The following is a 27646-nucleotide window of genomic DNA, read 5'->3' as shown; positions in this document are numbered from 1 at the left end:
TTTTCTTAGGTTTCACTGATAGGCGGTCGCAGGGTTCTTGCTTTTTATAGGGCTCTGATGCAAAAGTTGGAGCTTTGATAACCATGATCTTAGTTTGAGTGCTGTCCTCTGGGTCTTAGTGCCTCCATACCTTTATCATCCTTTTAATTCATCTAAAAAATAAATTCACCCTCTGCTTGTTGCAAACCCTTATGCTGTTGTTGTTTTTCTTCTTCCTCTATAATTAGATTTATTTATAAAAAAATTGGCAGATCTTTACAACATAAGATTAAGATCCAAATAAGACAACATAAATGTATTTTTAATGAATCAAACATATACATTGCAACCAGAGTAGTCCGAGAAGGAATAAATCTGAGATGTTTTTGTGTGTGAATTAAACTACTAACTAATTAAATGTGATACATAATTCAGTGTAATTACAGACTAGTTGTTCATACGACAATGTGTAAAGATGCACTTATTCAGTAGAGCTTCTATGACAAGCGAATCACACATTTATAAATACACCCTTTTCAAGAATTGTTTTACATTTATTCATCATTGACATTATACTGTACCATCATTTGACAAGGGAATTTAAATTATTTTTCACAAATATATATTCCTAACAAGTAGGCTAGGCCTATTAAAAGAACCACTAATGGAACCGTTAAAAGTCACCATGAAATTAAAATGGACAATTCTTCTTTTTTATGAAATATTGCAATGTTTATTATAAATAATTGTATCAGTGCACAGCATTTTTTTTTTTTATTCCTTTGCCGTCATAATCTTTAACATATCTTTAAAATAACCTCTTGCAGCGACATCTCATCTCTGATCCCTGCACTTTTATTTGTTCAAGAAGCCATTTCACTCTGATATACTTCACAATAGGGAAGAAAAGACTCGCAAATTTCATTTCATGCTGACTTTAAAAGGAACTGGAATCGTTAAAAACAAATCATATTGCTTCAGAAGACTTCAAATATAGCGCACGTGCCATATGGGCCACTTTTATGATGCATTTACAGTTCTTGTGTTTTTTTTAGAGCTTGAAAAATGTCTCCCTATGAAGGCTTGTATGGAAGTACTGTGTGAAGATTCTCACACAAAAAAAAATCTCCTTTCATCTTTCACAGCATATGGGTTTGAAACCTCATGAGGGTTAGTAAATGCTTCAGAATTTATTATTTCTTTTTTTTTTTTTTTTTTTTCTCCTAAAATAGTAGGGTTAAGGTTCTACAACTTACTTGATGTTTAGTTTCACCAGAACTGGTATTGTGAATGCAAGCACAGAAATAATGTCTTCCTTTATATGAAAAGGTGTTCAGCTCTGGCCTCTTGAGTGAATGCCCTTAATTTCCTAGACAAGTTTATTGATTTTCATGTAGTTACAGTATGTACACCTACACACCTCTTAATTAAAATAGCCCTGACAGAGGAAATATTAAGCGGGAGGTGACGTGATAATCAATTTTTCTTAAACTACAGTAAATGTGTTTGACTGCTCTGATAATTACTGATAATAAAATCAGCCAAACCATAAATATAAACTATCAAACCAGTCACTCGTCTTGCAAGGCATCTAGAAAGGAAGAAGTAGTTTTATTTATATAGCGCCTTTCCGTAGCTCAAGGTTGCTTTACATTGTACATAACAATACATTTACACACCCGCACACACATTACAATCACATAAGGACACATTATCCAAAATACATGTTTTTAGCTGAGTCTTGAATGTAGCCACAGATAAGATATTACGAAGTGTAAGGGGTAGTGAATTCCATAATTTAAGAGAATTAACACAAAATGACCTTCCACCTATACAGTAGACAACCAGAAACGAGGGATGGACAATAAACCAAGTTCAGCTGATCTAAGGGACTGGGCAGGGCGGTAAGAGTAAAGTAGATCAGACAGATATGGAGGTGCAAGACCATTTAATGCCTTAAACATTAGAAGTAAAACCGTAAAGTGAATACGTGATGCCACGGATAGCCAGAACGCCTGGTGGAGGTGAGATCGAAGACGTGCAATATTACGAAGATGGAAAAAATAAGTTTTCAAAGGAGACAACTGTCTGTCATCAAAAGTGATCTTTACAGTAGAAGTGAACCGAAACAATTACGTGACCTTCATTATGTAATCACTGAGTAAGCAGTGTACTGGAGTGAATTATAAAGTATTGAGAGCTTTTGTCAATACTGTCCCTGCTGACGCTATTGTGTTGTACTAATTTCCCCTCATTTTGTGGTTTAATCTTGTGATGTACACTTTATTCCCACATCAAAAGACTTTCAGGAGACTCAATTATTCTCTTTTATATACATATACCTCATTATGTTCTTTTCATTGCTTTCCACAATGCCCTGTTGAGCACAGTGGTTCATCAAAAAAATCATTTTGGTTTCCCTAGTACAAAACCTAATGCTGCCAATTATCTTCAGGAAAGCCACATTTGTCGCAGCTCGAGTGCTTTGAACACTTCATATTGGAATGTGCGCCTATAGGTGGGCGTAAGTTAAGTATACTATAAAACTGAAGCAAAGGTTGTCTGGTTATATAATGTCTGCATGTAGAAAAAGTGAAAAGAGGAGGGCAATCTAAATATACATATGCTTACCAAACCAACTAAATATGTGCTCACCAAACTACTTGTGACTTAGCAGCAGAACACTGAATGCTCAAAAACACATTTGAAAATGCAGCACTATTAAAGTGTCATATTAACATTGGCAATAATTATTTTATGTCAACAATTATTTTCATGTTATTGCCAAAAACTGCTGAATGGCTAATTTTGTCTAAATAAAATCAAACATAATATACTAAAAATGAAGTCATTTTAAAGTGAATTTAGGCATCACATAATGTAAATGTATGTATGTAAAGATTATCTTTTGACTGTTTATTAATTAATTTGGTTACACTTTATTTTACAGTGTCATTGTTACAAATGTTACATGCAGTTACTATATTAATAACTATAAATTACATGCAACTAATGCTAAACAAAAACAAACCCTAACCTAACCCTATAGTAAGTACATGTAGTTACTTGATATTACTCAGTACTTAAATATATAATTACAGTGTAACAAAGACACTAAAATAAAGTGTAACTCTTTATTTTATAAGTGTCTGAGAATTAAGTGGGCATTAACATGACACCGTTTTCAACTGAAAACTTTTAGCTTTTTGGCCATTCATTTACTCAACAACATAGTTTTGGGGCCTAAAAACGCAAAACGGGTTTCAAAGTGCAAGTTTTTGAGAATGATACCTTGACCGTCTCTATGTAAACTATAAAAACGTGAATTTGTGTAAATGGTGATGTCATGTGCTTACGTATTACGGATGCACGAGTACTTGACAACCAAAACAACAATGGTGGACTACAGGGACCTGTTCTTCGTACATGGTTATCTGGATTTTACTGTTGAGGATTTTACATGATCGAGGATTGTTAGGTTCTTCGTGCATAAGCTGTGCATTACTTTGTACAGTGACAGCTATTATGGGAGTGGCTTGATGCTGTGCTTTCAAACTTTTATTTCTGCTGTCACATAACAAATCTAAAGCTTGTACAAATTCTAGAAATCATTGGGAATCATGTTACAAACAGTACACATTTCATTTAACAATTATAACTTTTATATTTGGTCATTTGGCTGTTTTCTTACAAAAGTTCAGAAATTCGTCAAGTTTTTCGTCAGGTGTATGATGTTGTTTTTTTAATATGATGTCGGTACGTTGCTGTCTTGCCATCAGCCAATCGCTGCATTGCTGATCATGGGTTCTAGTATCGATGATCTGCCCTTTCCATTGAACACAAGATCACATTGTAATCTCAGACAACTTAATCCAAATTTTAATTCAATCCGCAAATTCGTTTGAAGAACCAAATTATCCAGAGATCAGTTATCACGATTAAAAGATCTGGCATCTGTCAAACCATCTCAGATGTATTATGTGAGGTATGAAGAACGGACCACAGGACTGTGTTTGTGCTGCTCAAGATAATGAATTTATAAAGTAGATTTACTTCACCACTACTACTACCAGCAGAGACGCATTATTTACAATCGTAAAAGAATGCATATGTGCGCAGATCAGTAGTGTTTCTTTACAAAGGGACATCGCCAACTACTGGCCTGGCATGCGTAATACAGCTTTTTTTTTTGTTGTCATTTTCGTGAATCCGTGTGAACGGGGATCATTTTGACAACTTTGTCATCTGTACATGCAAAAAAAAAATGTTTGGTACATGTGTTAACGTGTTACCAAAGGTAATCTAAATTACAGACGAATATTGCCAAATATATGAAATATTGAGCAATATTGACGAAATAAATATTATATATAGGTCTACATATAAAATGATAACATTCAAAATTATTTTCTCAAAATATCACATTAGGTCACATGTTTTCAGTTTCTTATAGAAAGTCCCATCTGTAATTTGAAAGCTTTATGACTCTACAAAAAAGAGTTTCCCATTTTCAAGGATTTGCCTTCACAGTCATCCTGTTATGCACCTCATCATCGGAAGATTCTTTTTTTTTTTTTACAACGTCTTTAAATTTTAAATGTTGTTGAACACTGAGACGGTAATTCAATGGGATTTTTGAAGATGGTGGATGTTTTATACGAATCCTATAAAAGCTGCAGTCTTTTAAAAGAAACTGCTCTGTAGCTGAAGAGAATCTTATTTCTGAAAGGCTTCGGCTGATGTCTGATACAGTGTGTTGCCTTGCTGTAGTCGTGATAAACATTTCCGCTGCTCATTCCCTACCTCTGGTTAACATGATTGCATTTTCTCATGTTCATATGTAGTCATAGAATCTGAAATTTGATTATCAGTTATCAAACAGAGCGGTCTGCCCCATGGCCTATTGAAATTACGCCCTCGAAGGTCAAGTATTATATACCACAGTTAAAACTGAAGATCACAGATGTATTTATGGGACAGTTGGAGTGGGTTGAAGGCCTGGCTTGAAGCTGGAGCATTATCAGTTTATTGTCCTAGATTCCAGCTGCAGCCACGCTGTGAATATGAACAATGCTTCTGTGTTCTTCCCTTGACAGCCGTATGGACAAAATTGAATAAAAAAGTTTCAGATTCTGTGTAAATATGTGTTTTTCCCAAACATCTATTTGACTTAACACTTTCACCCCCCCCCCCCCCCCCTCATCCTTTTTTCTACTGTTGTAACAGTTCTATAATTTGTTTGCAGACGTAATAGTAGGCTTGAAGGATTGAAAACGCTGTGTGGTGTTCAATCACGAGAACACCTTTGAAGATCTATAAAATGCATAAACGTATGAGTCTTGAGAGTGGAAAACAGAATAAGAGCTATAGTTTTCCCAAGGTCACAGAAATACATAGTCCAAGTTGAAAATCAATTTTTTGACATGCCCTCCAACATCTGACCCTCAGCAATCATTTGATTCAGCTAAAATAAACTCTTCTTTGTCAACGATTTTATTTCTTCCCTATCTAAATTCGGCCTTTATATAATTTGTTTCCCTTCTGGCCGTCTGCCACCACATACAACAGGAAGTACAGTAAGACATTATGCCATTTGACACTATGAAGGCACCTTCAATCCTTTGTCCTCTGTAGTCAAATATCAAGTATTCTGCAGTGAAACTTGTATATTCTATTGATTTGTTCTCGTCTAGACGCTGCATCAGTACATATGATGTAACTTTAGATTTGTTGTAGTTACAATCTGCCGGTTTTCATACCACAAGATTTACGTTATATCGCCCAGAACAAGGGTTTTTATACCTTTTCATGCCTTTCATTTCAAGGATACCCAAATATACAAGGAACAGCTAGGGGGGTCAAAGGGGTTGGGGTTGAAATGAGTCTCTTATGCTCACCAAGGCTTCTTGCAGTAAAGTAAAAACAGTAATATTATTGCAATTTAAAATTACTTTTTTCTATTTGATTACATTTTAAAATGTAATATATTCCTGTGCCCGCAAAGCTGAATTTTCAGCATCATTATTCCAGTCTTCAGTGTCACATGATCCTTCAGAAATCATTCTGATATCCTGATTGGTGCTCAAGTAACAATTGTAATTATTATTAGTTTAAAATTCTTGTGCTGATTATTATTTTTGTGGAAACCATGATAAAAAAAAATTCTGGATTCGGTGATGAATAGAAATTTGAAATATAGTTGTTTTTTTTTGTAACAATGTAAAAGTCTTTACTGTGACTTTTGATCAATGCTGTGTCAAAAATGATCAATATAACATGGTAAGAAAATTTAAGTATGATTTTTTTATATCAAACATTTATTCTGTGTGTTCTTGCAAAGCATTCTGTCGCAGCTGAATCTAATTTTTTATTTTATAACAAGTATCCGATTCCTGACCTTAAGTATGCAATTGGAATCAATTTTCTATTCCCAACCCTATTCATCAACTACAACAACAGCAGCAACAGTAATAATATATACACCCCCCTGGGTGTCCCTTGACTCCAGTTTGAAAGTCCCTGGCTTGAAGGCGAGTCTGTTTTTGTCCAGAAGCATTGGAAATGTGGTTTGGAGGCTCAACTTCACTGGTCTGCCATCAGTAGGCTAGTTTACACCTTAAAATGACTTGAGCTGAGAGCTTCATAAATCATCAGGCAGTGGTAAATCTTTGTACATTAATGGGCTCTGATGAATTATGAAAATAGCCTCTGTTTAGTTTACTGTCAATGCAAGCAATTAAGCCTGATCTATATCTTGATTGGTGCAGTTTTGTCAGCACAACTGTAATGTAATGATGCTCTCAAAATCTTGGCCCAAAAGGGTGAGACAATGGCATCTGAACACAAGTATTCACTGACTTCTTTTTCGTTCTAAAGATGCCAATAAGATATTATGTGACTTGACAATGTGGGCCAATTTCCCAGACACAGATTAAGCGCTGGTTCTGGGCTAAAAACCATGAATGAAGAATCACTGTTGTCTGTGAAACTTAACCTTGGACATTGGCTAATTTGCATCTGGGAAAACAGCCATGAAAGTTTCCCAAACACAGATTAAATCCGGCCTGCATTAGGGAAACCATCCCAAAGTCATCTTTAGCAAAGATCAATGGCCATACTTTGCATTTAAATGCATGATCAAAATTCAAGTAATCATTCCGACACTTCGAGGACCATAAAGCGCATACAGCCATCTGACCCAGCACTTTCATCACATTCTTGTTGTCATTTGTACTTAGTCAAAGTGAGCAAGATGCCGGTGTCAGGACATGTACGAATGTGTGATTTTCATCCAGATGATTGGGAATCGTATCACGAGGAAGAGTGAATCTGCTTCTCCCAACACATTTGCAAGGTGTCATATTGTGTTCTGCAGGTGTTTCACAGTGAATAAATTGAGGGCAAAGGTAATGTGATGCACTGTTGACTGTTTTCAGAGCAATTTTCTCAGTGTATAAAGAGGGAAACACTAAAACGCAAGGTCGCTGGAAGTCCAGCAAAATAGAATGGACAGATAACATGGTACTCTATGTGTTACTCTAAAACTCTCAGCAGTGGCATGAAAGAGAAGGATGTCGAAATTTGGATCCATTATAAACTATTCCAGACATCTTGTGCTTGGAGCTCCTTTAACTGCCACCTTATTCCACCACAGTGTTGTAAGAATGATGCCATCAGACAATGCTGTGTCTCCTTCCTCACCTCATCATCCTCCTCTTGCCATTTCCACCTTCAGGCTGTTTCCTCAGTCGGAACTAACAACATTGCAGGTTTTTTTTTTTTTTTTCTCTCCTCACACATGAACTTCACACCAGTTCATCTATCTACTGTATGCAATGTAGAAATATCGACCCAAGGCAGGATGTATCTCTATACTTGTCTCTAGTACATTTGTTTGAAAAAGTAAATTTACTTGACCCCAAAAATGAAATTTCTGTCCTTTTTTTTTTGTCATCCTCATTTTGTTTCATGAATTTCTTTCATCTATGGAACAAAAAAGAAATAAATAAACAATTTTATAAATAATTAAATTAATACAAATTTTGAAGAATGTAAATGTGGGTAATATTTGCTTCAGAGGATTTTGAAAATTTACATTTAACATTTACATTTAATCATTTAGCAGACGCTTTTATCCAAAGCAACTTACAAATGAGGAGAGCAATAGAAGCAGTTAAACTCACAATAGGACACCAATATGTAAGTGCTGTGACCCTTCCCAGTTTAGTCTAACGTAGTATATGTAAAAAATGTTTTTTTTTATAGCCATAAAGTAGAAGAGAAGAGAAAAGAAAGTGTTAGTATTAATGGATCAAATGTTGCCGAAAAGATGTGTCTTCAGTGGTTTCTTGAAAATGGCTACAGACTCAACAGCTCTGGTTGAGTTTGGCAGATCATTCCACCAGCAGGGAACAGTCAAGGTAAAGGTCAGAGAAAACCACGAGGTGACGTTCACTTGCAGAACGCGAGCTTCTGGACGGCACGTTAGTCTGAAATAATGAGTTTAGGTAAAAGGGAGCAGAGCCAGTGGTTGTTCTGTAGGCAAGCATCAGTGCCTTGAATTTGATGCGAGCGGCAATTGGCAACCAGTGTAATTTTGTGTGGAGAGGTGTGACATGCTCTCTTCGGCTCATTAAAGACCACTCTGGCTGCAGCATTTTGGATCAGTTGCAGAGGTTTGACAGTGCAAGCTGGAAGACCAGCCAAGAGAGAATTACAATAGTCCAGTCTGGATAGAACAAGCGCTTGGACAAGGAGTTGTGTAGCATGCTCTGATAGGAAGGGCCTAATCCTCCTAATGTTGTATAAGGCAAATCTGCAGGACCTGGCAGATCTAGCAATGTGGTCTATGAAGTTAAATTGATCATCAATCACAACTCCAAGGTTCCTGGCTGACCTTGATGGAGTTATGGATGATGAACCTAGCTGAATGGAGAAGTTGTGGTGTAGTGTTGGGTGTGCCGGGACCACAAGCAGCTCTGACTTCACAAGATTTAGTTGAAGGTGGTGCTCCTTCATCTAGCAAGAAATGTCTGTCAGGCAGGATGAGATGCGTCGGATAGGTAAGACTTGAACCATTGGAGTGCGGTTCCAGAGATGCCCTTTGTCTTTAGGATTGACTGGCGGATCTGTGTCACACACAGTAGACAGATCCAGCAGGATGAGAACTGAGGATTTGGAAGCTGCTCTTGCCAGTCTCCGAGCTTCAATAGCCGTCTCAGTTGAGTGTCCGCTTTTGAAACCAGACTGGTTGTTGTCCAGGAGGTTGTTCTATGCAAGAGAAATATGTAAGAAAAAAAATAGTGGTTGAGTCATATGATCTACTGTTATGATACTATTTTGGTACTTTTTTTGGTGTTTTATGTAATTTTTTGGAGCTTAACAGGCAGGGTCACTAACTGTCATTGTATGGAAGGTATTCCCAAAATGTTGGTCTGCTAAACACCTTTGTCCTAATATACTTATTTGAAGTACCTCCTAAGATTTTAGGTTTACTGTATATTTCAATAATTTAACAATGCATTTGCATGTCCACAGCTCTCTGATGTTTTTAATGGCCATATGACCTGCAGGTAAACAAAATATTGAATCTTTTTTGTGTTTTATTTTGGTAATACTTTACAATAAGGTCCAATTTGTTAACAGTAGTAAATGCATAAATTAACATGAACTAAAAATTTGCAATTTATTTGTTACAGTATATTTATTAATCTTTGTTAATATTAATAGAGCTATAGCTAATATTTGTTTATGTTAGTTCACAAAGCATTAACTAATGTTAACAAATACAACAATAATGCATCAGTAAATGTAGAAATTAACATTAATTAATAAATGCTGTAGAAGTGTTGTTCATTCTTTGTTAATGTTAACTAATGAAACCTTATTGTAAAGTGTTACCATTATTTTTGCCACATGTTGTGTGTGTTTTGATTCATGTTTGTATTGCTGTCAGTGTGTTGAATTCAGTCTTTCTCCGTCCCCTGCCTGTTTGTATCCATGGTAACTGATTTGATTTGAGTTTCAGTTCAGGTGTGTCTCGTTAATTAGTCTCTTTAGTTCCTCTGTTTGCTGTCTATTTAACTCTTGCATTTCTTTCAGTTCTCTGTCAGTTCTACATTGTTACGAGGTTTGTTGTTCTGCTCATGTCCCTGATCTTGTTCCTGTTCCTGAGAATCTGTTTTGGAAAGATTTGAGTTTACTTGTAAATAAGGACTGCTGCACTTATATCCTGCTTTATCTCTGCTGCACCCGACCGTGACAATTTTTTTTAAATAAGTGTTTAATTTATTCTATTTTTTTCAATAATGATTTAATAAAAAAAACTCTCACAAACACATGTCTGGGAAACCCTGTTGTATGGGAAAGAGATGTACAAATGCTCTTTTTTCCACTGAAAAACAATTACATGAAACAACCTGAGGGCGAATAAATAATGACAGAATTTGATCAAATCTTCATGACAGCTCAGTGCCACAAACCCTCTGGGTGACCTCTGTTTTCAAAGCAGTTTGATTTCCAGAAGTTTACATGTAAATACAAGTGATGCTTATAAACAACAAAATTCGTGTGACAGAATATGAGTACTGAGAAATAAGCATGTTTGCCAATTAGACTGCTGAACAGCTTGTTGTGACAGCTTGTTTCTTTAATAACTCATACTGTAGTGTGGATCAGATGCTGAACATATCTTGAGGTTTGGAGAGAAAGAGTAGTCATATCTGATGACTTACTGTGTTCTTTATAGTTTTTAGTCTTATTCTCCAAGGAAACTGCTATGAAACTAAATACAGATTTTTCTATATACAGTCTACACATTTAAATAAACATGTATCACCATCCTTTTCAAAGTCAAACCTAATCGCTTTGCAAGTTGCATTTTGGTAGAAAAGTTTTTCTGTGAATTGTCTTATAATACTGAGCATTCAAATTTGAATCATTTTCATTGGAAATATTTAGATGCACATACAGTACATCTGTACAGTACATCATGCATTTTGTTTAGCTCTGTGTTTGAAAAATAAGCTATCAGCACACGTCTGATCCATCATGTCAAAGCACTCTCAGATGGATGCATTAGCAGAACGCTCTCCACAGACTGAGTAAAGCTCCACGGGACGGGAGAGACTTAAATGAATTACCGTTAACCGGTCAGATGGAATTCTGATCTGTTTCTGGCTTTAACATTGTTCAGAGAGTGGAATTCAATTTGGATGAATTAGTTAACCCATCGAGGAACGGGGGCACTCTTCTTCCACTGGCCTTTGGCTTCAACAGATTCTCCACCAATCTGATAAAGCTGTTTTGTGAAAAACTACACACTTAGATATTGAATTGTTTTACTGTGTTGGATACGAACGGCAGTTTGTGAGCCATTGGCGCTGCCCGCATTCTCCACCATACTACGCAAACGATTTCACTCAGGCTTGTGTTTTGTGAGTCAGTCCTAGATCTGTTAGATTGTAGATTCGATGCCTACACCAAGCTGAGAGCGTTGCCAGCCTTCTGGAGCTGATGATATTCCACCACCACCCAACCAGCCTCAAGCTAAGGAGAGAAATCTCAAGCTCCCACAAGCCAGTGAACAGATTCCAGTGTCCACCCCCTTCCGTCTCTGCTTCTTTCCACTGAGAGCTCGCAAAAGAAGGGACAGAGAAGCCATATTATCTCGCTTCGGTCTGCAAATTTCTCTGGAAAATCTTAAAGCTCCATGAAGCGCAGTGTCCTTTGGTAAAAAAAAAAGTCAATTGTTTCAATTTTTGCATTCATACACTTGCACATTTCTTTAGTAGCGCCACATTATTTCATGTGTTGATAGCCTTATTTAATTACACTTTTAAAGCGGGATGTATGGAAATGCAGATCTCAGTTGTAAATGGTTACATAAGCCTAAGTTTCTTAAAGCAATGTACTTTCGAATGATACTGTATATATTCCCCAAATTGTAAAAGCCATCCTCAGGGTGTTGACCTATATAACTGCAAAGAGTTCTGCATCACTGCCCCCTCCCTACCGATCCATTACGATAAGTCAAAGGAGTGATCTCTAACTAGACTGCATCTGATATATTTTTCTCTATTTCTGGGTTGAAGCATGTGCCCACATTTAGAATGTTGGTGCGAAGTAACCTGGCAACCGTAATCTGCAATATGTGCCGCTCGGTGAGAGAAATGATCTCCAGCAGTTGGAGAGGTGATGCACGATGCTGGAAAGATTCATGTTAATAGAGTGCTGTTCGTTGCTTTGACACGTGAGTGAAGGAAAGACACAGAGGACAGCTGATACTGGGTCAGCCACTCATTTCCAATCCCCTTGCTAAAATTGTTACCTCTGAAGTGGAGATTACAGATATAAGAGCCAATGATAGGGTTTGGGGTTCGGATAGCACTCGATTGGATGCCAGATGATGATCTAGTTAAACCCTTTCCAACTGAAAAGAGAGTACAAGGGAGTTTGTATTTACACTGTGTTCCCATTTTGACATTATAATTATGTTTATTCACCCTGGTGGCACTTAAGGTTCCAAAAGGTCTGTTTTTCCTGGTGTGTGTCAATGGTGATTGATGGTGGTTGGTCTGGTTATTTTCAGAGTGAGATGTCACACTGCTGATTTAATGTCCATTGAAGTCGGGAAATGGGCATTTGCCTATTAAAAGAATGTATCGGGTTCAATACAAGTTACGTTCAGTAAAATTTGTGGTATTATGTTGCTCATGAGCTCCCCATTTTGAGCGTCCCCACGAAACTTTGCGTTTACTCACAGAACATTTGCATTCATCTGAGAAACTTTCCATTTACTTGAAAAACGTTTGTGTTTGCCAGCTAAAAATGTCCGTTGTTTTGCAAAAAGTATTGCGTTCCCCCAAGAACGCGTTCGCTCGCAAAGCGTTTGCGTTCTCTTAAAACTAGTGTGTTCTCCTGAGAAACTTTGCGTTTGATTGCAGAAGCACTGAAATTGACTTTTTTTCCTCCCACCTCATATTATTCCTATCGCAAAAGGTTTAGCGAGCAAGTGAAAAGTTTCGGTAACACTTTATTTTACAGTGTCCTTGTTACATATGTCACATGTATAGTAATAACAGTAAATGATGCATAGTTACATGCAACTAACCCTTAACCAAACCCTAATCCTACCCTAACCCTATAGTAAGTAGGCTACATGTTGTTCATTATTATTACTTAGTACTTAAATATATAATTACACTGTAACAATGACATCTTAAAATAGAAATTTACCAAAGTTTCTCGGGGGAACGCAAAAGCATTGCAATATAATTTTTCCTCCAATGACCTTTTAGGGCTTCTGTAGTTTTTCTACAAGACATAAACAGTATGTGTTGACATGATTTTAGTGGAAAAAAAGATTACTAACCTTTTATGTGTATTATTTATACCCAATTGTATGACTTGCCATGACAACATAATGCCTAAAACATTAAAATGACTAAAAAATATCAAGAACAGTTTTACAGCTCAAATTTTACACAAGTTTTCACAGATTAATTAATGTAAGTGCTTTTATAAAATGATGTGCTTCAAATTTGTTTTTAAATGATCCAGAAATTGGCCCTGTTTACTTCCATTGTAAGTGCCTTATTGTGACCTTGTGTTACCATTATGCCACAAATACTGCTGATTGAGCATAACTTGTATTGAACCCAGAATGAAAGTCATCTTTTCCATATGTTCATGGTGCCTGATGTTGTTTGCCCTCTTTCGTTGTCTGTCCCTCTCCCTCATTCTTTCTCTGTTCTTTATTTATATGATGACTCATCAAGGCACAGCTTCACCTGAAGGTTTTTGCTGAAATGATATATCAAACGCATGGTCCCCCAGATCTGTCACCGGCTCACCAGCAGCTAATATCCTGGCTCCCGATTTAGGCATTGTGTCTACACTGCAAAGTAATTTTGTGTCGAGTCATCAGATGAAAGATAAGCGCTATGGTCTCTATGAAAAGTTTACAATGCAGCAATAAAGCACCATTATCATGTCGGAGGGAAATAAACCCGGGCTGATGATCAATTCCTCAAGGCATCAGAATTCACTGCATGTCGTTTTCATGAACGGGAGGGTATGCTTCTGAGGTAACGCTTTTAGATGAAAGAGTCCTTTTCCTTTGCTTCAAATAAATGGATGTTTCTGTGTGAGAATGTAATGGCTCGTGGCACACATTGTGGCAGGTGTGAGGTTGTTGGACTCCGACTTCATTGATATTCTGATGATTTTTACAGCGTGTCTGAGTAATATGAAAATGCAGTGAGTAATCATCTTTTATATCAAGACCAAATACATCGCTTTCTGTGCACACACACGCCACAGTGATCGCACACACTTACACGTCATATAGTGTTTCACGTGCCATTGCACATCGCAGTTAATCATCAAAATAATGAAAGTAACTGAAGAGAAAAAAACATTTATAGGTAGTCGATGAGACATACAACACGCACGCACACACACGTAAATCCTATTTGAGTATATGTGTGTTTATGTATGTAGGCCCTATGTATATTATCATTACTATGCAGACTTCATATTAGTTGACAAAGCGCATGGAAAATTTTTCCTTTAAAAAAAAAAAAGTCATACTGCAAAAACATTCAGTATTGAATATTGAAGGCAGAAAACATTTTTATTAAAAAAAAATATATATATCTTACCAACAATTTTTTTTTGTCAATTTGTTAATGTTAATAAATTATCCATTGATTTGGTTGACAGGTGTGTCATATATCTTAGTTGGAACTTTTCATTTTCAATTCCGGAATGCTGTATTGACCAATCAGAAAACAGGACTGACACTCACTGTTTTATAATACAAAACAAATTATTTATAATTGATTAAATTAATATAAATCTATGTATAGTCAATAGTTTTAGGATTAGTATATTAGTATACTTCCTATTTTGAGTAAGATTTTAGAGAAGATTACTTTTAAGCAAAATTTTACATTATTTTAGTATAAATGGATTGCTTGCTTATAGACCAGGGCACTCTTCTTGTACTGCTCGTATACACATGACAGATGAATGGTTAGCATGTCTAGATGATTAGAAACTGGTGGGTGCTGTTCTTTTAGATTTTACAGCAGCTTTTGATGTTATTGACCATGATATTCTTGTTGCCAAACTGAAATGTTATGGTTTTTCATGTACAGCCCTTGCCTGGATCAGAAATTATCTTTCTAATAGGAAACAGAATGTATTTTATAATGGATCTTTTTCTGAGACCAAAAATACTTACTGCGGTGTTCCACAGGGAAGTTGTTTAGGTCCACTTTTATTTTCTATTTTTATAAATGATTTACTGTGTGTTGTTGATAATGCTAATTTAGTTATGTATGCAGATGACTCGACTGTTTACTGCAGCACATACATCGGCTTCAGAAGAACTTAAATGAGGAGTTGCAAACAATTACGAACTGGGTTAGAACTAATAAATATATTTTAAACACAGAATTTTTTTTTTTTTTCATTTTTGGTAACAAAAATAATATTACTGAGGTTGATGACTTGAATTTATATATTGGTGGAACTCCAGTGGAACAAGTGTTAAGATGCTGGGCGTGAAACTTAGTGTGCTGTCTTGGTCTGAACAGATTATATAGTAAGCAATATGGGAAAAAGGTATAGCTGTGGCCAGGAAATGTTCTGTGTTTCTTCCATCTTTGGTTTTAAAAGATGTGGTGCAATCGTTAGCTATCACATCTTGAGTACTGCCCAATTATATCGTCAAGCGCATTTGAGAAAAACTTGAGGTGGCTCAGAACAGAGCAGCTAGGTTAGTGCTTCATCAGCCATTTCAGGCCACTGTTATAGAAAATTATCATGGCTGTTAGTGAAGGATAAACTACATTTACAACTGCTAATCAAGTATCATACAGCCTGTTTCTTCTTTGAAAAACTTGTATATGTGGGTTTATACACACAAATTTCATGAAAAAAAATGTCCTTTATTGAGGTTTTGTTGCTTGGAATATGGTTACAATAACGTAAAAGCATGTATGTATTTAGAAGACAACGTAAAGATATGCTTACAAATATGTAAATATATGTTGTATGTTTGATGTGCTGCTACTGCTAAGATGCATTGATGATTTGATTAGTGTAATTATTTCTTGGTTTTATTTTATCTGTATATGTTTGTCTTGTATGGCTGTGTGAACCCCAGGAAGATAGCAACCACTTTGTGGAAGCTAATGGGGATCCGAATAAAGAAAAAAGAAAAAAATTGTATATCAATATTTTAACCAAAAATCTTGACCCATGGACATTATGATTAACTACCCTTATGTAAAACATTTATCTACTTTAATTTGACACATACGATCTCATGATATGATCTCATGAATTAATAACTATTATTGAGTTATTGTCTTATTGCTCACTGTCTTTCATAATGGCTTTTGTTTTCCTCTTGTGCTTAAAATAGCCCTCATAGCACACATAATATAAACGTGTAAACTGTGAACACAAGGCATATTGTGATGAAGAGGCCTGCATAATGTGAAAGTGTAGGAAAAAGAAACATCTAGATGAGCCAAGAAACTTAAAGCATTATTAAAACCCTAGATATATCATTTTTTAAATCATATCATGCATATGTATTTGAATATTAAATTAAAAAAGTTAAATATAGAAAAAGTGAACAAAATATGTTGATGATTCATAACTGATTATATAAGATTATTATTATTTTTTAGTCAGTACAGAGTTTCTGAAAGTGCTATTTCCATGCAGGTTATTGAGCTCGTAGGTTGCAATGCATCCCTTGATTAAGAAGTTCAGGTTGACACCCTTGCACAGCGTGATTTATTCACTCATCTTTCAAGAAAATAAGTTTAATGAGATGGTTGAATGGGCATTACATCCGGCGGCTTAGCCGCCTGCCAACCTCCTGATCCTGACACAGCACAAAGTGCCATCTTTCTGAAGGTGCCCTTAAGTCAGACAGGCCTCTATGACTGTCATGCTCCGCTGGTCAAGGTTTGTCCTCTCCGGGCTCTCTTCCACAGAAGGCTTTTAGCCTTAGTGGAGCAGAATTCAAGAGCAAAACATCCAACAGCACACTTTTTAAATTCAGAATTTATCCGGTTCAGAGTCAAGACAAAGTCAGACAAAACAGAGGGGGTTAAGCTATCATTGAAGGAAAATAAAAATGTCCCATTTAAGGAGAATTTAAATCTATTGTCAGCATTTAGATAGTTACAGAAAGATTACTGAACATTTATTTATTTACTTACATACATATGTGCTAATGTCAGTACAGAGCCCCTAAAGGGACATGGTGATGGAAAGAAAAATGAGATTTGTCAATGCTTTTGTGTTCCCACGCAAATGTTTTGCGTTCCCCAGAGAAACTTTGCATTCGCCCGCAAAGAGCTCATAAGGTTTTTGAGAGCGAACGCAAAGATTCTTGGGGTAATGCAAAGGTTTTGCGAGGAAACGCAAACATTTTTCAAGCAAACACAAAACCATTGTAATACAGTTTTTTCCCATCAGCATGTCCCTTTAGGGCAGGGGTGGGGAACGTTGATCCTGGAGGGCCATTGTCCTGCAGAGTTTAGCTCCAACCCTGAAAAAAAACATTTGGCTGCCTGCAACTTCAGTAATCCTGAAGACATTGATTAGCTTCAGGTGTGTTTGATTAGGGTTGGAGCTAAACTCTGCAGGACAATGGCCCTCCAGGATCAACGTTCCCCACCCCTGCTTTAGGGGCTCCGTAGTTCTGTACACTGCTGTTTAAAAGTTTTTTTTCAGTCAATTTTTTTTAAAGAAATGAATACTTTTATTTAGCAAGGACCATTAAACTGATCAATGATAAGACAGTAAAGAAATGAATTGCGTTACCAAAAAAAAAAAAAAAAAAAAAAAATCTAACAAATGCTGTTCTTTTTAATTTTATTTTCTTCAAAGAATCCAAAACATTTTTTATCATGGTTTCCACAAAAATATTAAGCTGGACAACTGTTGTCAACATTGATAATTGTAAGAAATGTTTTTTTAAGCACCAAATCAGCATATTAGAATGATTTCTGAAGGATCATGTGACACTGAAGACTGGAGTAATGGTGCTAAAAATGCTTTGTGATGCTTTGATCACAGGAATAAATTACATTTTTAAAACATTTTAAAATAGAAAAGTTATTTTTGATCAAATAAATGCAGCCTTGGTAAGCATCAGAAATTTCTTTCAAAAACATAAAAAAATCCTACTGGCGCCAAACTTTTGAGCGGTAGAGTATATGCAGTGGACAGTATAACCCTATAACCCTATAAACAAAAATAAGATGCGTTTCCTCAGCATGCAATGTCACTGTAGTGCAATGTGTCAGAGTGAGAACTGCTGCAGCACAATTTCAAGGGATCGATCCCCCCTCCCCCTCCCCCTCCCCCTCCCCCTCCCCCTCCCCATCCCCATCCCCCTCCTCCTCCTCCTCATCCCGTTATGTTAGTTTTGGTTACCAAGGGAAGGATATTCCTTAGCAACACACAAGAGCACAATAGAGCTCTGGAGGTGAATGACATCTAAATGGTTTTATTAAGTTTGTTTACTGTGAATATAAATAGCAGCACATGTAGTTCTGATCCTCATTGTCAGTTACTGACATGTGACTCATATGTAAGTACAGTGCAATAGAAAATGAATTTTGGGGTTTATAGTGCAACCGAGAAAATAAACATTTTACAACAACTACAAAACAGAATTCATTAATATTCGGAAGAAAAATAAATAAAAGCTAAATAATTACAACAAAAATAAATGAAAACATTAGAAGTTATAATATAATATAATATAATATAATATAATATAATATAATATAATATAATATAATATAATATAATATAATATAATATAGCCTACTGCCCGGCCAAACAAAAGGTAGCTTTTTGGATTTAAATAGGCAAATACTTAAGAGTCACTGATCATTATTGCAGTGATTATTATGTTCCTAGCATTTTATATGTTTGGCAACAGTTCTTTAACATGATGGTGTGTATAGCTTTTCATTTATTAAACAACCATGTAGGAACTAGGAAGACACATCATGGCCATATTCCAGGATGACAAAGCCAAGATTCTTCAGGCTCAAATTGTGAAAGAATGATCGTGAGGGAGCATGAAGAATCATTTTCACACATGAACTGACACCTCTGAGTCCAGACCTTGAATTCATTGAAAGTCTCGAGGATGTGCTGGACGAGACTTTACAGAGTGCTAAACTCTTGCATTGTCAATAAAACATCTTGACCAAAAATTGATGCACCTCTTAGTGGAAATGTTATCTCTTATATTACATGTTATTTCCATCAAGATTTGCCATGATGTGTCTTCCTACATGGTTGATTAAGAAATGAAAAGCTACACACTCCATAAGTTAGGGATAGAAGAACTGTTGCCAAACATATAACATGCTAGAAACATAATAATCACTGCAATAATGATCCAATCATAGACTCTTAAGCATTTGCCTTTTTAAATCCAAACAGTGACTTTCTTTTGGGCCGGGCAGTGTGTAATATAATATAATATAATATAATATAATATAATATAATATAATATAATATAATATAATATAATATAATATAATATAATATAATATAATATAATATAATATAAAACTGTCTGATAATGGCTTTGCCAATACACTTTATTTTATTTTATTATTATTATTTTGCACCTGCAGCACAAGGAACGAGTCCATTCATTTTTCTGGATTTTTCCAGATGGAATTCCGGCAAATATTTACTGCCTCCCTGTGCACCAATGCACAAACTGCAGCATTTCTGTTCCCAAGCTTTTCTCATCATGCGTGACCTCAAATTAAACATGCTTCTTTGTAACTTCCATGTTTTCTGCTCTTTTAAATTGTAATACATTATGTGAAGATAAAATTATGATTGGCTTTAGCATCTAAAAATATAATACCTATATAAATAATACATTTAATTTATTTCCTTTAACGCTATCTTAACTAAAACTTGTGACAGTTGGGAATGCTTTTGATGCTTAATTTGTGAGGAATGTGTTAAGAGTCGTTCTGTCACTGACCCTGATATTTTCCCATGGAAATTTCCCATATCAGAGAGGAGTGTTGCAGAGCCGCTCTTATCTTTGTGTTTACACGTTCTTGCTCACTCTCAGGCCTGTTTCTTGCAGGGTGTGTGATGAAAAATTTCAGAGAGACCACCAGTGAGCAAACCTCCATTAGCTCACTTGGATCCATATACTGGCGGGGACTGCTGCATTTTATATAGTGGGCTTTGAAATTCAACACAAAGTAAGTCCATTTCATAAGCAATACGTTGTCCTGCAGGTGGTATGCAACAACGAGACAACATAGATGTTAAAGTTGGTAGTTACAGGAGACGTCTTGGTGTGACTGTTTACTCTCGAGTGTCGACTTTGAAATGAAGGTGGCCGGTGAGATAGTTTGGGGAAAATATATATTTTTTTGTGCTCTTTTGTGTATTTGCTTTGCAAATGCTGTTAGTATGACTTGTTTGTGCTTGTATGTCTATCACAAGATTAATTGACTGTGGAGACATCGTCTATTGAGTCCCACTTGTTCCATTTTATGAGCACTGAAGCATTTGTGAATCCAATAATCTGCTACTACATTTTCCAATCAACATGGCATTGACGTTTGTGTTAGTATTTGACTGTAGACGAACATGAATGTTCTGTTTCCAGTATGGGTGGAGAGAAGCTGGTGGCTTGCATGGTAAGTTTGACACTAATGAGGTCAGTTTATGGTCAGCACATGCCAGAAGAACCATGCTCAGTTCAGATCCTCGTCCCTGGACTCAAAGGTACTACAAATAAATGACACCACATTATGCCATCTACACTAATAACGCTAACTAATTTAATCAAATGTAATACATTTATTTGATCAAATATACAGTAAAAACAGTAAAATGTGAAATATTATTGCAATTTAAAATAACGGTTTCTCATTAGAGTGTTAGTTGAGTATTAGTAGACTGGTAGGATTAGGGTTAGAATAAGTTGACATGTAGTTGCAAAGTTACTTATAGTTAAAGGAGAACTCCGGTCAATTTTAACATTGAGCTCATTTTTTTGTAAATTTGGAGTGCTGTCAGTACAGAGAACAACGACAAAAATCGGTGTTGCCTACACCGTGTTATCCTCTTTTTAAAATTTGCACCCTGTTGACTTCAATGGGGCAAGTTTTAAACCCGCTTTTAGCCTCTTAACATCCTTGATGTGTCATTACAAGTGCCCAGCCATGTTGAGTGATTGCTTCAGAGTGAACACGGGTGAATCTGACTGCAGTAGATGTGAAAGATATGAATAAAAGTGATGTTAATTCAGCCAGCGCTCATACCTGTATTTATTTCCTGTTTTCGGTCGAAGTCCACAGTAATCGATTGTCGAGTTCACGCGCGTGATCATAGGTAACTAAACCATGATCAACCATTGAAGTCAACAGGGTGCAAATTTTAAAAAGAGGATAACACGATGTAGGCAACACCGATTTTTGTCGTTGTTCTCTGTATTGACAGCACTCCAAATTTACAAAAAAGTGAGCTCAATGTTAAAATTGACCGGAGTTCTCCTTTAACGGAATGAACAGAAGGGACCATCAAAATAAAGTGTTACCAAAATAACTCTTTCTGTTCCTGTGGTGGCGTATAGCTGAATTTTCAGCATCATTACTCCAGTCTTCAGTGTCACATGATCCTTCAGAAATCATTCTAATATGCTGATTTTCTGCTCAAGAAATATTTCTTATTATTATTAATGTTGAAAACAGTTCTGATGCTTAATATTTTTTTGGAATTTTTTTTTTTTTTTAGGATTTTTTGACGGATATGTTTTTACTGTCACTTTTGATCCATTTAATGCATACTAGCTGAATAAAATTTCTTTCTTTCAAAAAAGGCAGTAGGCCTATAATAGGCCTACTATCGTTTTACTGGGATTTATAATTAGGATTTTGTATGAAAATGACTTATGGTGCGTTCAAGTCATCTCGTAAAGATCGTATTTAGTTGAACGCACATAAACGCCACCACAATGTCGTAAATACGAGTGGGAAGCTCGGGATTTTCTCTAAGCCCCGATCTTTACGAGTTGGGGGCGTGTCAGTGAGAAACATGGTGGAATACCACAATACTTAAAGGTATTTAACAGTGATATTATCAGGCTTTTCTATTTACAGCGAAGTAAGCTAATTGCCTGCACAGAATATGATGGCATTAACAATGTAATATGTAACGATAAAGTTTGCAGTGGCTTCATAAATGAATTAAAAACATAAAAAAGCAAAGCACACCTGATGCACATTTCTTTGTTCTCCATTTTCTAGAACTAGAGTTTAAGAACTTTGCTGTATTTTTTTGTGATTAATTAAGAGAAAGTGCACCGCCATCTTACTCAGACGAAAGTGACTTGAACGCTCCTGCCGTCGTAAACACGACTTCCCACCTCATACGTACGAACTTCCCAGGATGACTTGAACGCACCATTAATTCTTGGCAATCTATTCATCACACTGGACATGGAAGCTCAAATTGTGTGGATTAATCTCTTGGATACTGCATATTTGTATATATATAAGTACTAGGTCATAATGGTAGCGTTTTCAGTGCATACAGAAAATGTGCACGACTGCAACAACAGTGCAAATATATATGCTATTCTGAACAGGTTTGTCTGTTACTGTTCAAAATGTTCCTGTTGTCATGTAGGTGAAGCAGGAGAGAAAGGAGAGAAAGGAGCACCTGGGAAACCTGGGAGATTAGGGCCATCTGGAGAGCCAGGTAATACTAAACTGTTTTGAGAGGTTCATCAAATTCAATCTCATGCTTTTTAATTACTATCCACTTACATGATTCAAGTTCTATATGAACTCGTAAGGAAGTTTTTGATGGCAGAAGAAATTGCAAAATTTTCAAACCAAGTGAGGGGAGCTGCCAAATGTGTACACTTTCAGGAGCCCCTAAAACTTCCCTTATCTTGCTTTTACATAGTTGAGCTCATGTGAGCCAGGATCATGACTTGTGTTTATAAATGCCTTTAATGATTCAACACACTGATAAACAAGGGAATCAAACTCTAGGGATATTCTTTGGTTCGTATCTATGCGTTTTATTTTTGTACGTATTAAGTAAATATGTTATTTTTCAGGTCTCCCTGGAGTCAAAGGCCAAAAAGGTAGTCCTGGACATTATGGGAAGATGGGTCCCTCTGGATTCAAAGGCAAGCTTGTGAAAAAACTACAAATCTGAAACTAATCAGGCTTGGTCTAACTGCTTAATAATGGTACATATTTCTAGGTTTAAAAGGTGATATGGGAGATCCAGGACCTAAGGGCCCAAATGGAGAGCCAGGTAACCGTTGCTAAAATAGTATTAAGTTCATATCAGTTTATAATTGGTTTGAATAAAATAGGAATCGGTTTAATGCTTGGAGAGCTCGTGTGGATGGTCTCATATTTAATTTGTCTCCCCAGGTGTCCCCTGTGAGTGTGCACCCTTACGGAAAATGATTGGTGAAATGGATAATCAAGTGGCACAATTAACCAGTGAGCTGAAGTTCATTAAAAAAGGTATGCCCAAAAGAAAGAATGAACCGTTTGCTCTCTCAACCAGCGTTCATGAGATTACAATAACGTGAAGTTGATTCACACAGTTGTTCGTTTTGATGTGCAGGGTGAATACGCCTAGACAAAAGTATTTAGCCACTCGCCAGAAGCTCTTTTGTTTGACTGTCAGAATGCACTTATGTGAATGCTGGCTGCTGCGGTGTGATTATAGAATTTCAGATCCTCATTTTTCAGCACTGCCCTCCCCTGCAGCTGTCGCTGGCATCAAAGAGACAGACAGCAAGGTCTATCTGCTGGTGAAGGAGGAAAAGCGCTCCAGGGATGCGGAGGTGTTTTGTCAGGGGCGAGGTGGACACCTAGCCATGCCCAAGGATGAGGCGTCTAACAGAGCCATCGCTGCCTACGTCACCGAAGCTGGCCTCAGTCGAGTGTACATCGGCATCAACGACCTAGAGCGGGAAGGCCACTTTGTGTATGTGGAGCGTTCACCCATGACCACTTTCAGCAAGTGGAGGGAGGGCGAGCCAAACAACGCTTACGATGACGAGGACTGCGTCGAGATGGTGTCTTCAGGCGAGTGGATTGATGTAGCTTGTCACCTCACCATGTACTTTGTGTGTGAGTTTGACAAGGACGCAGTATGACTTCATGGAGCATCTATTGGGCGGAAAGTCAATCAGAAGTGTTTAAATACTTAAGCATAAAAAAGGCTGAAATTTCAATGAAAAAGGTACAGCATTTATAGCTTTTCTCATTTTAGAAGTGTGACATGCAATATTTGATGTAAAACTGTTTAAAACAACATCCAGTTAGGTTATATTTTATCTCAATGGTCCACTTTAGACATTCTATACGTAACTTTGCAATTCCATGTCAACTAACTCTCATCAGAGTGTCAGTAGGTTAGAGTTAGGTGTTAGGGTTCATGTTAGCAGAATAAAATGTCTGTTGGAGGACCATCCAAATAAAGCATTAGCAGAATTTAATTTTTATTTGTAAGCTTTCCTGTAATTCAAACAGTAGAGCATTGGCGCTTGCAATGCCAAGGTCATGGGTTTGATTCCCAGGGATAGCAAGAACTGATAAGAATGTAAAATGTCTATCTTGAAATGCAATGTAAGTCGATTTGTATAAAAGCGTCTGCCAAATGCATAAATGTAAATTATGGAGACAGTTTACTAATACTCTAATGAGAGTTAGTTGACATGTAGTTGCAAAGTTACTTATAGTTAGTAGAATGTCAAAATAAAGTGTTAATGACTTTAGTTAATGTGGTTATACACATAGTTTGGAGTTGGGTAAGAATTCTGAATGTTTCTGAAAGAAGCCTCTTATGCTCACCAAGGTAAAACAGTAAAAACAGAAATAATATTACAAATAAATTATATTTTTTTCCTGTGATGGTAAAGCTGAATTTTCAGCATCATTACCCCAGTCTTCAGTGTCACGTGATCCTTCAGAAATCATACTAATATGCTGCTCAAGAAACATTTCTTATTATTATCATTGTTGAAACCAGTTGAATGAATATAACGGATGAATATAACCTTTAAAAGGACAGCATTTATTTGAAATAGATATCTTTTATAACATTGTAAAATGTCTTTACTGGCACATTTGATCAATTTAATGTCCTTGCTGAATAAAAGTATTCATTTCTTTAAAAAAAATAAATAAAAAAATAAACTAATGAATGACCTCAAAGCGGGTGAACAATACTGCACATGCCTTTTAAAAACCGCAACTAAGAGACTATCTGGAATTTTTTTACTTTTAAAATGTATTTGTCACACAACAGGTATATACATTATACAGATCAATAAACACATGCAGACAATTACAATTTTCCAGGTGTTATTGCAGACTCGGACAACTTTATTATGATAGTTGGACATCTAGTTTACTAAACTACATTAAAGTATAAATGTCATCAATTAAATGGACAAACAAGACTTTCTTTATCTTATTATATTTACAATTTTATATTCCACGGATTTAATCTCTCTCTCTTAATTATCTATTATAATAAATGAAATAAATAAGATCACCATCACCATTTCTTATTTTAAGAAATAAAAAATAACACCATCACAAACGGCCTATCATATTAAGCTGATTTATATACATTATTTGCTTTGTGTTAAAGTGGTATTAAACGTCCCCTGAAATTATGGTAGAACTAAAGAAGTCCATTTGTTTCCTCCCTCAGTACTTTGGGATGAATTTAATTTAAAAAAAAATATGAATGGAAGAATATACACATACTGTAATGATAACGTTTATGTCCATACTTCTTGTCAACTTCCCCATACTGCTTTAATTATGATATTATATCATAATTAGTAACACTGTTTAGTTTCTTGAGATTTTTTTTTTTATACTGCTCCTAGTCCTACTAAATCTGTGTAATCTTAATTAATATGGTAAGTTATTTCTAAAACATAATAGATACATTAGGGATTCATTATACGGCATATATTTTATATGTCTGTTATTTTAGTAAATAAACAATAAATAAACACTTGTATCTGTATATCATGAACAAAATTTTTTTTCTAATATATTCTTTGTCTAGTAGTAAGTTTTTGTGTATTTTCAATGTGTGTTTTTCTGAGGCACTAATAAAATTTCAGTAGCCTACTCCTTTTAAGGTTTGCTGTTTTTCTTGAGGCTGTGGAGTTATTTTGATAGAGTTGTAATCTGGCGCTCTCTAGTGGTCACGTCTGGCTCTACACACTCTCATTGCCGTTCTGCACTTACTGTGTGTGCTGCCAATGACAAGGTCAAGCTGTCCTGGAATTAACTATGCATGAAAATATAACAGAAGGCAGGAAATCTGATTAATTTGTGGCAAAGTGGCTAACTGTATAGGCTACCATCCCCCCCTCCCCTTTAGAATGAATGAACTTTAAAAACATAATCAGGCGACATGCTTGTGTAAACTTATCTGTTATATTACACTGCCTGTCAGATCAAACAATGGCACAAGGAACATATTCTGCTAAACTATATATTGTGACCATAGACTGTAAAAAAAAAAAAAAAAACTTAAATATGCTAATTAGTTTAAATCAGCTTGACCAGAAATGGCAGTCATTCTTAAAGAGATAGTCCACACAAAAATGAAAATTCTGTCATCATTTACTCACCCTCATGTTGTTCCAAACCTGTATGAATTCATACAGGTTTGGAACAACTAGAAGGTGAGTAAATGATGACAGAATTTTCATTTAAATGGTGACAATTTCCTTTGTCATTTCAGTAAAAGATTTTTTTTTTTAAGAAACCCTATACAAATTCTAACCTAATGAATAATATGAAAGGGTTCAGCTTTAATTATATTATTATTTACTTTAATTTACCAGATGCCTATGAAATGTTTGTCCCTTTCATCAGGATAATACAAATGTGTCCATTTATTTCATGCCATTGCAACCACTATGGCATGATCCCTTTTTTTTATTGAACAAAGATCACAGGGAATGCATGTATCACACGCTAATAGCACATTCAAAAGGTGAAAGTAGGCTACTTAAAAAGGTCAAAGTTCAGAGGATGAAGAGGACGTCCAAAATATTCACGATTCCCCAAAAAACATTAATACTATAGGCTAGGTTAGTAGCAGGTCATTTCCCCCCCACTTATTGTCACTGACATTGTATAATGTTCTATTGTGAGAATATCACTCGTGTTAGTGCCTTAACTTTTTATTTTATTTTTATTTTTACCTAATTTAAATAGGTTAGGCTATTAACCCACCAAAACAGGAAAAATCTGGTTGACACCTATAGATGAAACTGATATTTTTGAAAAGATGTCCTGCAATGCAGTGTCTGCTACGACATGAGTAAGTAATATGCTAATTAAAATTTAACCAATTGTTTGGTGGTTGTAAGGTTGTGTGGTTTAGGTAATGCCTGACCGCCGCCGTTAAATCTCCAGTTACCTCACAGACTCAACTAGAACAATTAAAAAAAAAAAAAAAAAAAAGAGTCAACAAATGAAAAAGAAACAGTTATGGCGCTTCCTTTTAGTTTGAAAGGGAATTTAGTTGGAAATTCTTGCGTTTTGGCATTTTCTAAATCTCG

General features: G+C 35.9%; 1 protein-coding gene across 3 annotated transcripts; it reads left to right on the top strand.

The window, feature by feature from the left end:
* The first annotated feature begins 20143 nt into the window (after window positions 1-20143).
* On the top strand, window positions 20144-26197 carry colec11 (collectin sub-family member 11). Of its 3 annotated transcripts, none has more exons than XM_079853164.1 (7): window positions 20144-20264; window positions 20678-20796; window positions 22702-22773; window positions 23141-23212; window positions 23290-23343; window positions 23466-23561; window positions 23811-26197. In XM_079853164.1, exons 2-7 carry the CDS (start codon window positions 20679-20681, stop codon window positions 24200-24202), a joined length of 804 nt encoding a protein of 267 aa, XP_079709290.1. In that variant the 5' UTR covers window positions 20144-20264; window position 20678; the 3' UTR covers window positions 24203-26197. The 3 variants fall into 3 exon arrangements, with proteins under 3 accessions (XP_079709290.1, XP_079709289.1, XP_079709288.1); XM_079853163.1 differs by having other exon boundaries at window positions 23793-26197; XM_079853162.1 differs by having other exon boundaries at window positions 20200-20264; window positions 23778-26191.
* Window positions 26198-27646: the final 1449 nt, after the last annotated feature.

This window comes from Squalius cephalus, assembly GCF_949319135.1.
Source record: "Squalius cephalus genome assembly, chromosome: 20".
NCBI classification, from domain to species: domain Eukaryota; kingdom Metazoa; phylum Chordata; class Actinopteri; order Cypriniformes; family Leuciscidae; genus Squalius; species Squalius cephalus.
The sequence above is the reverse complement of the archived record's forward strand: the minus strand, read 5'-3'. Positions and strand labels throughout refer to the sequence as shown.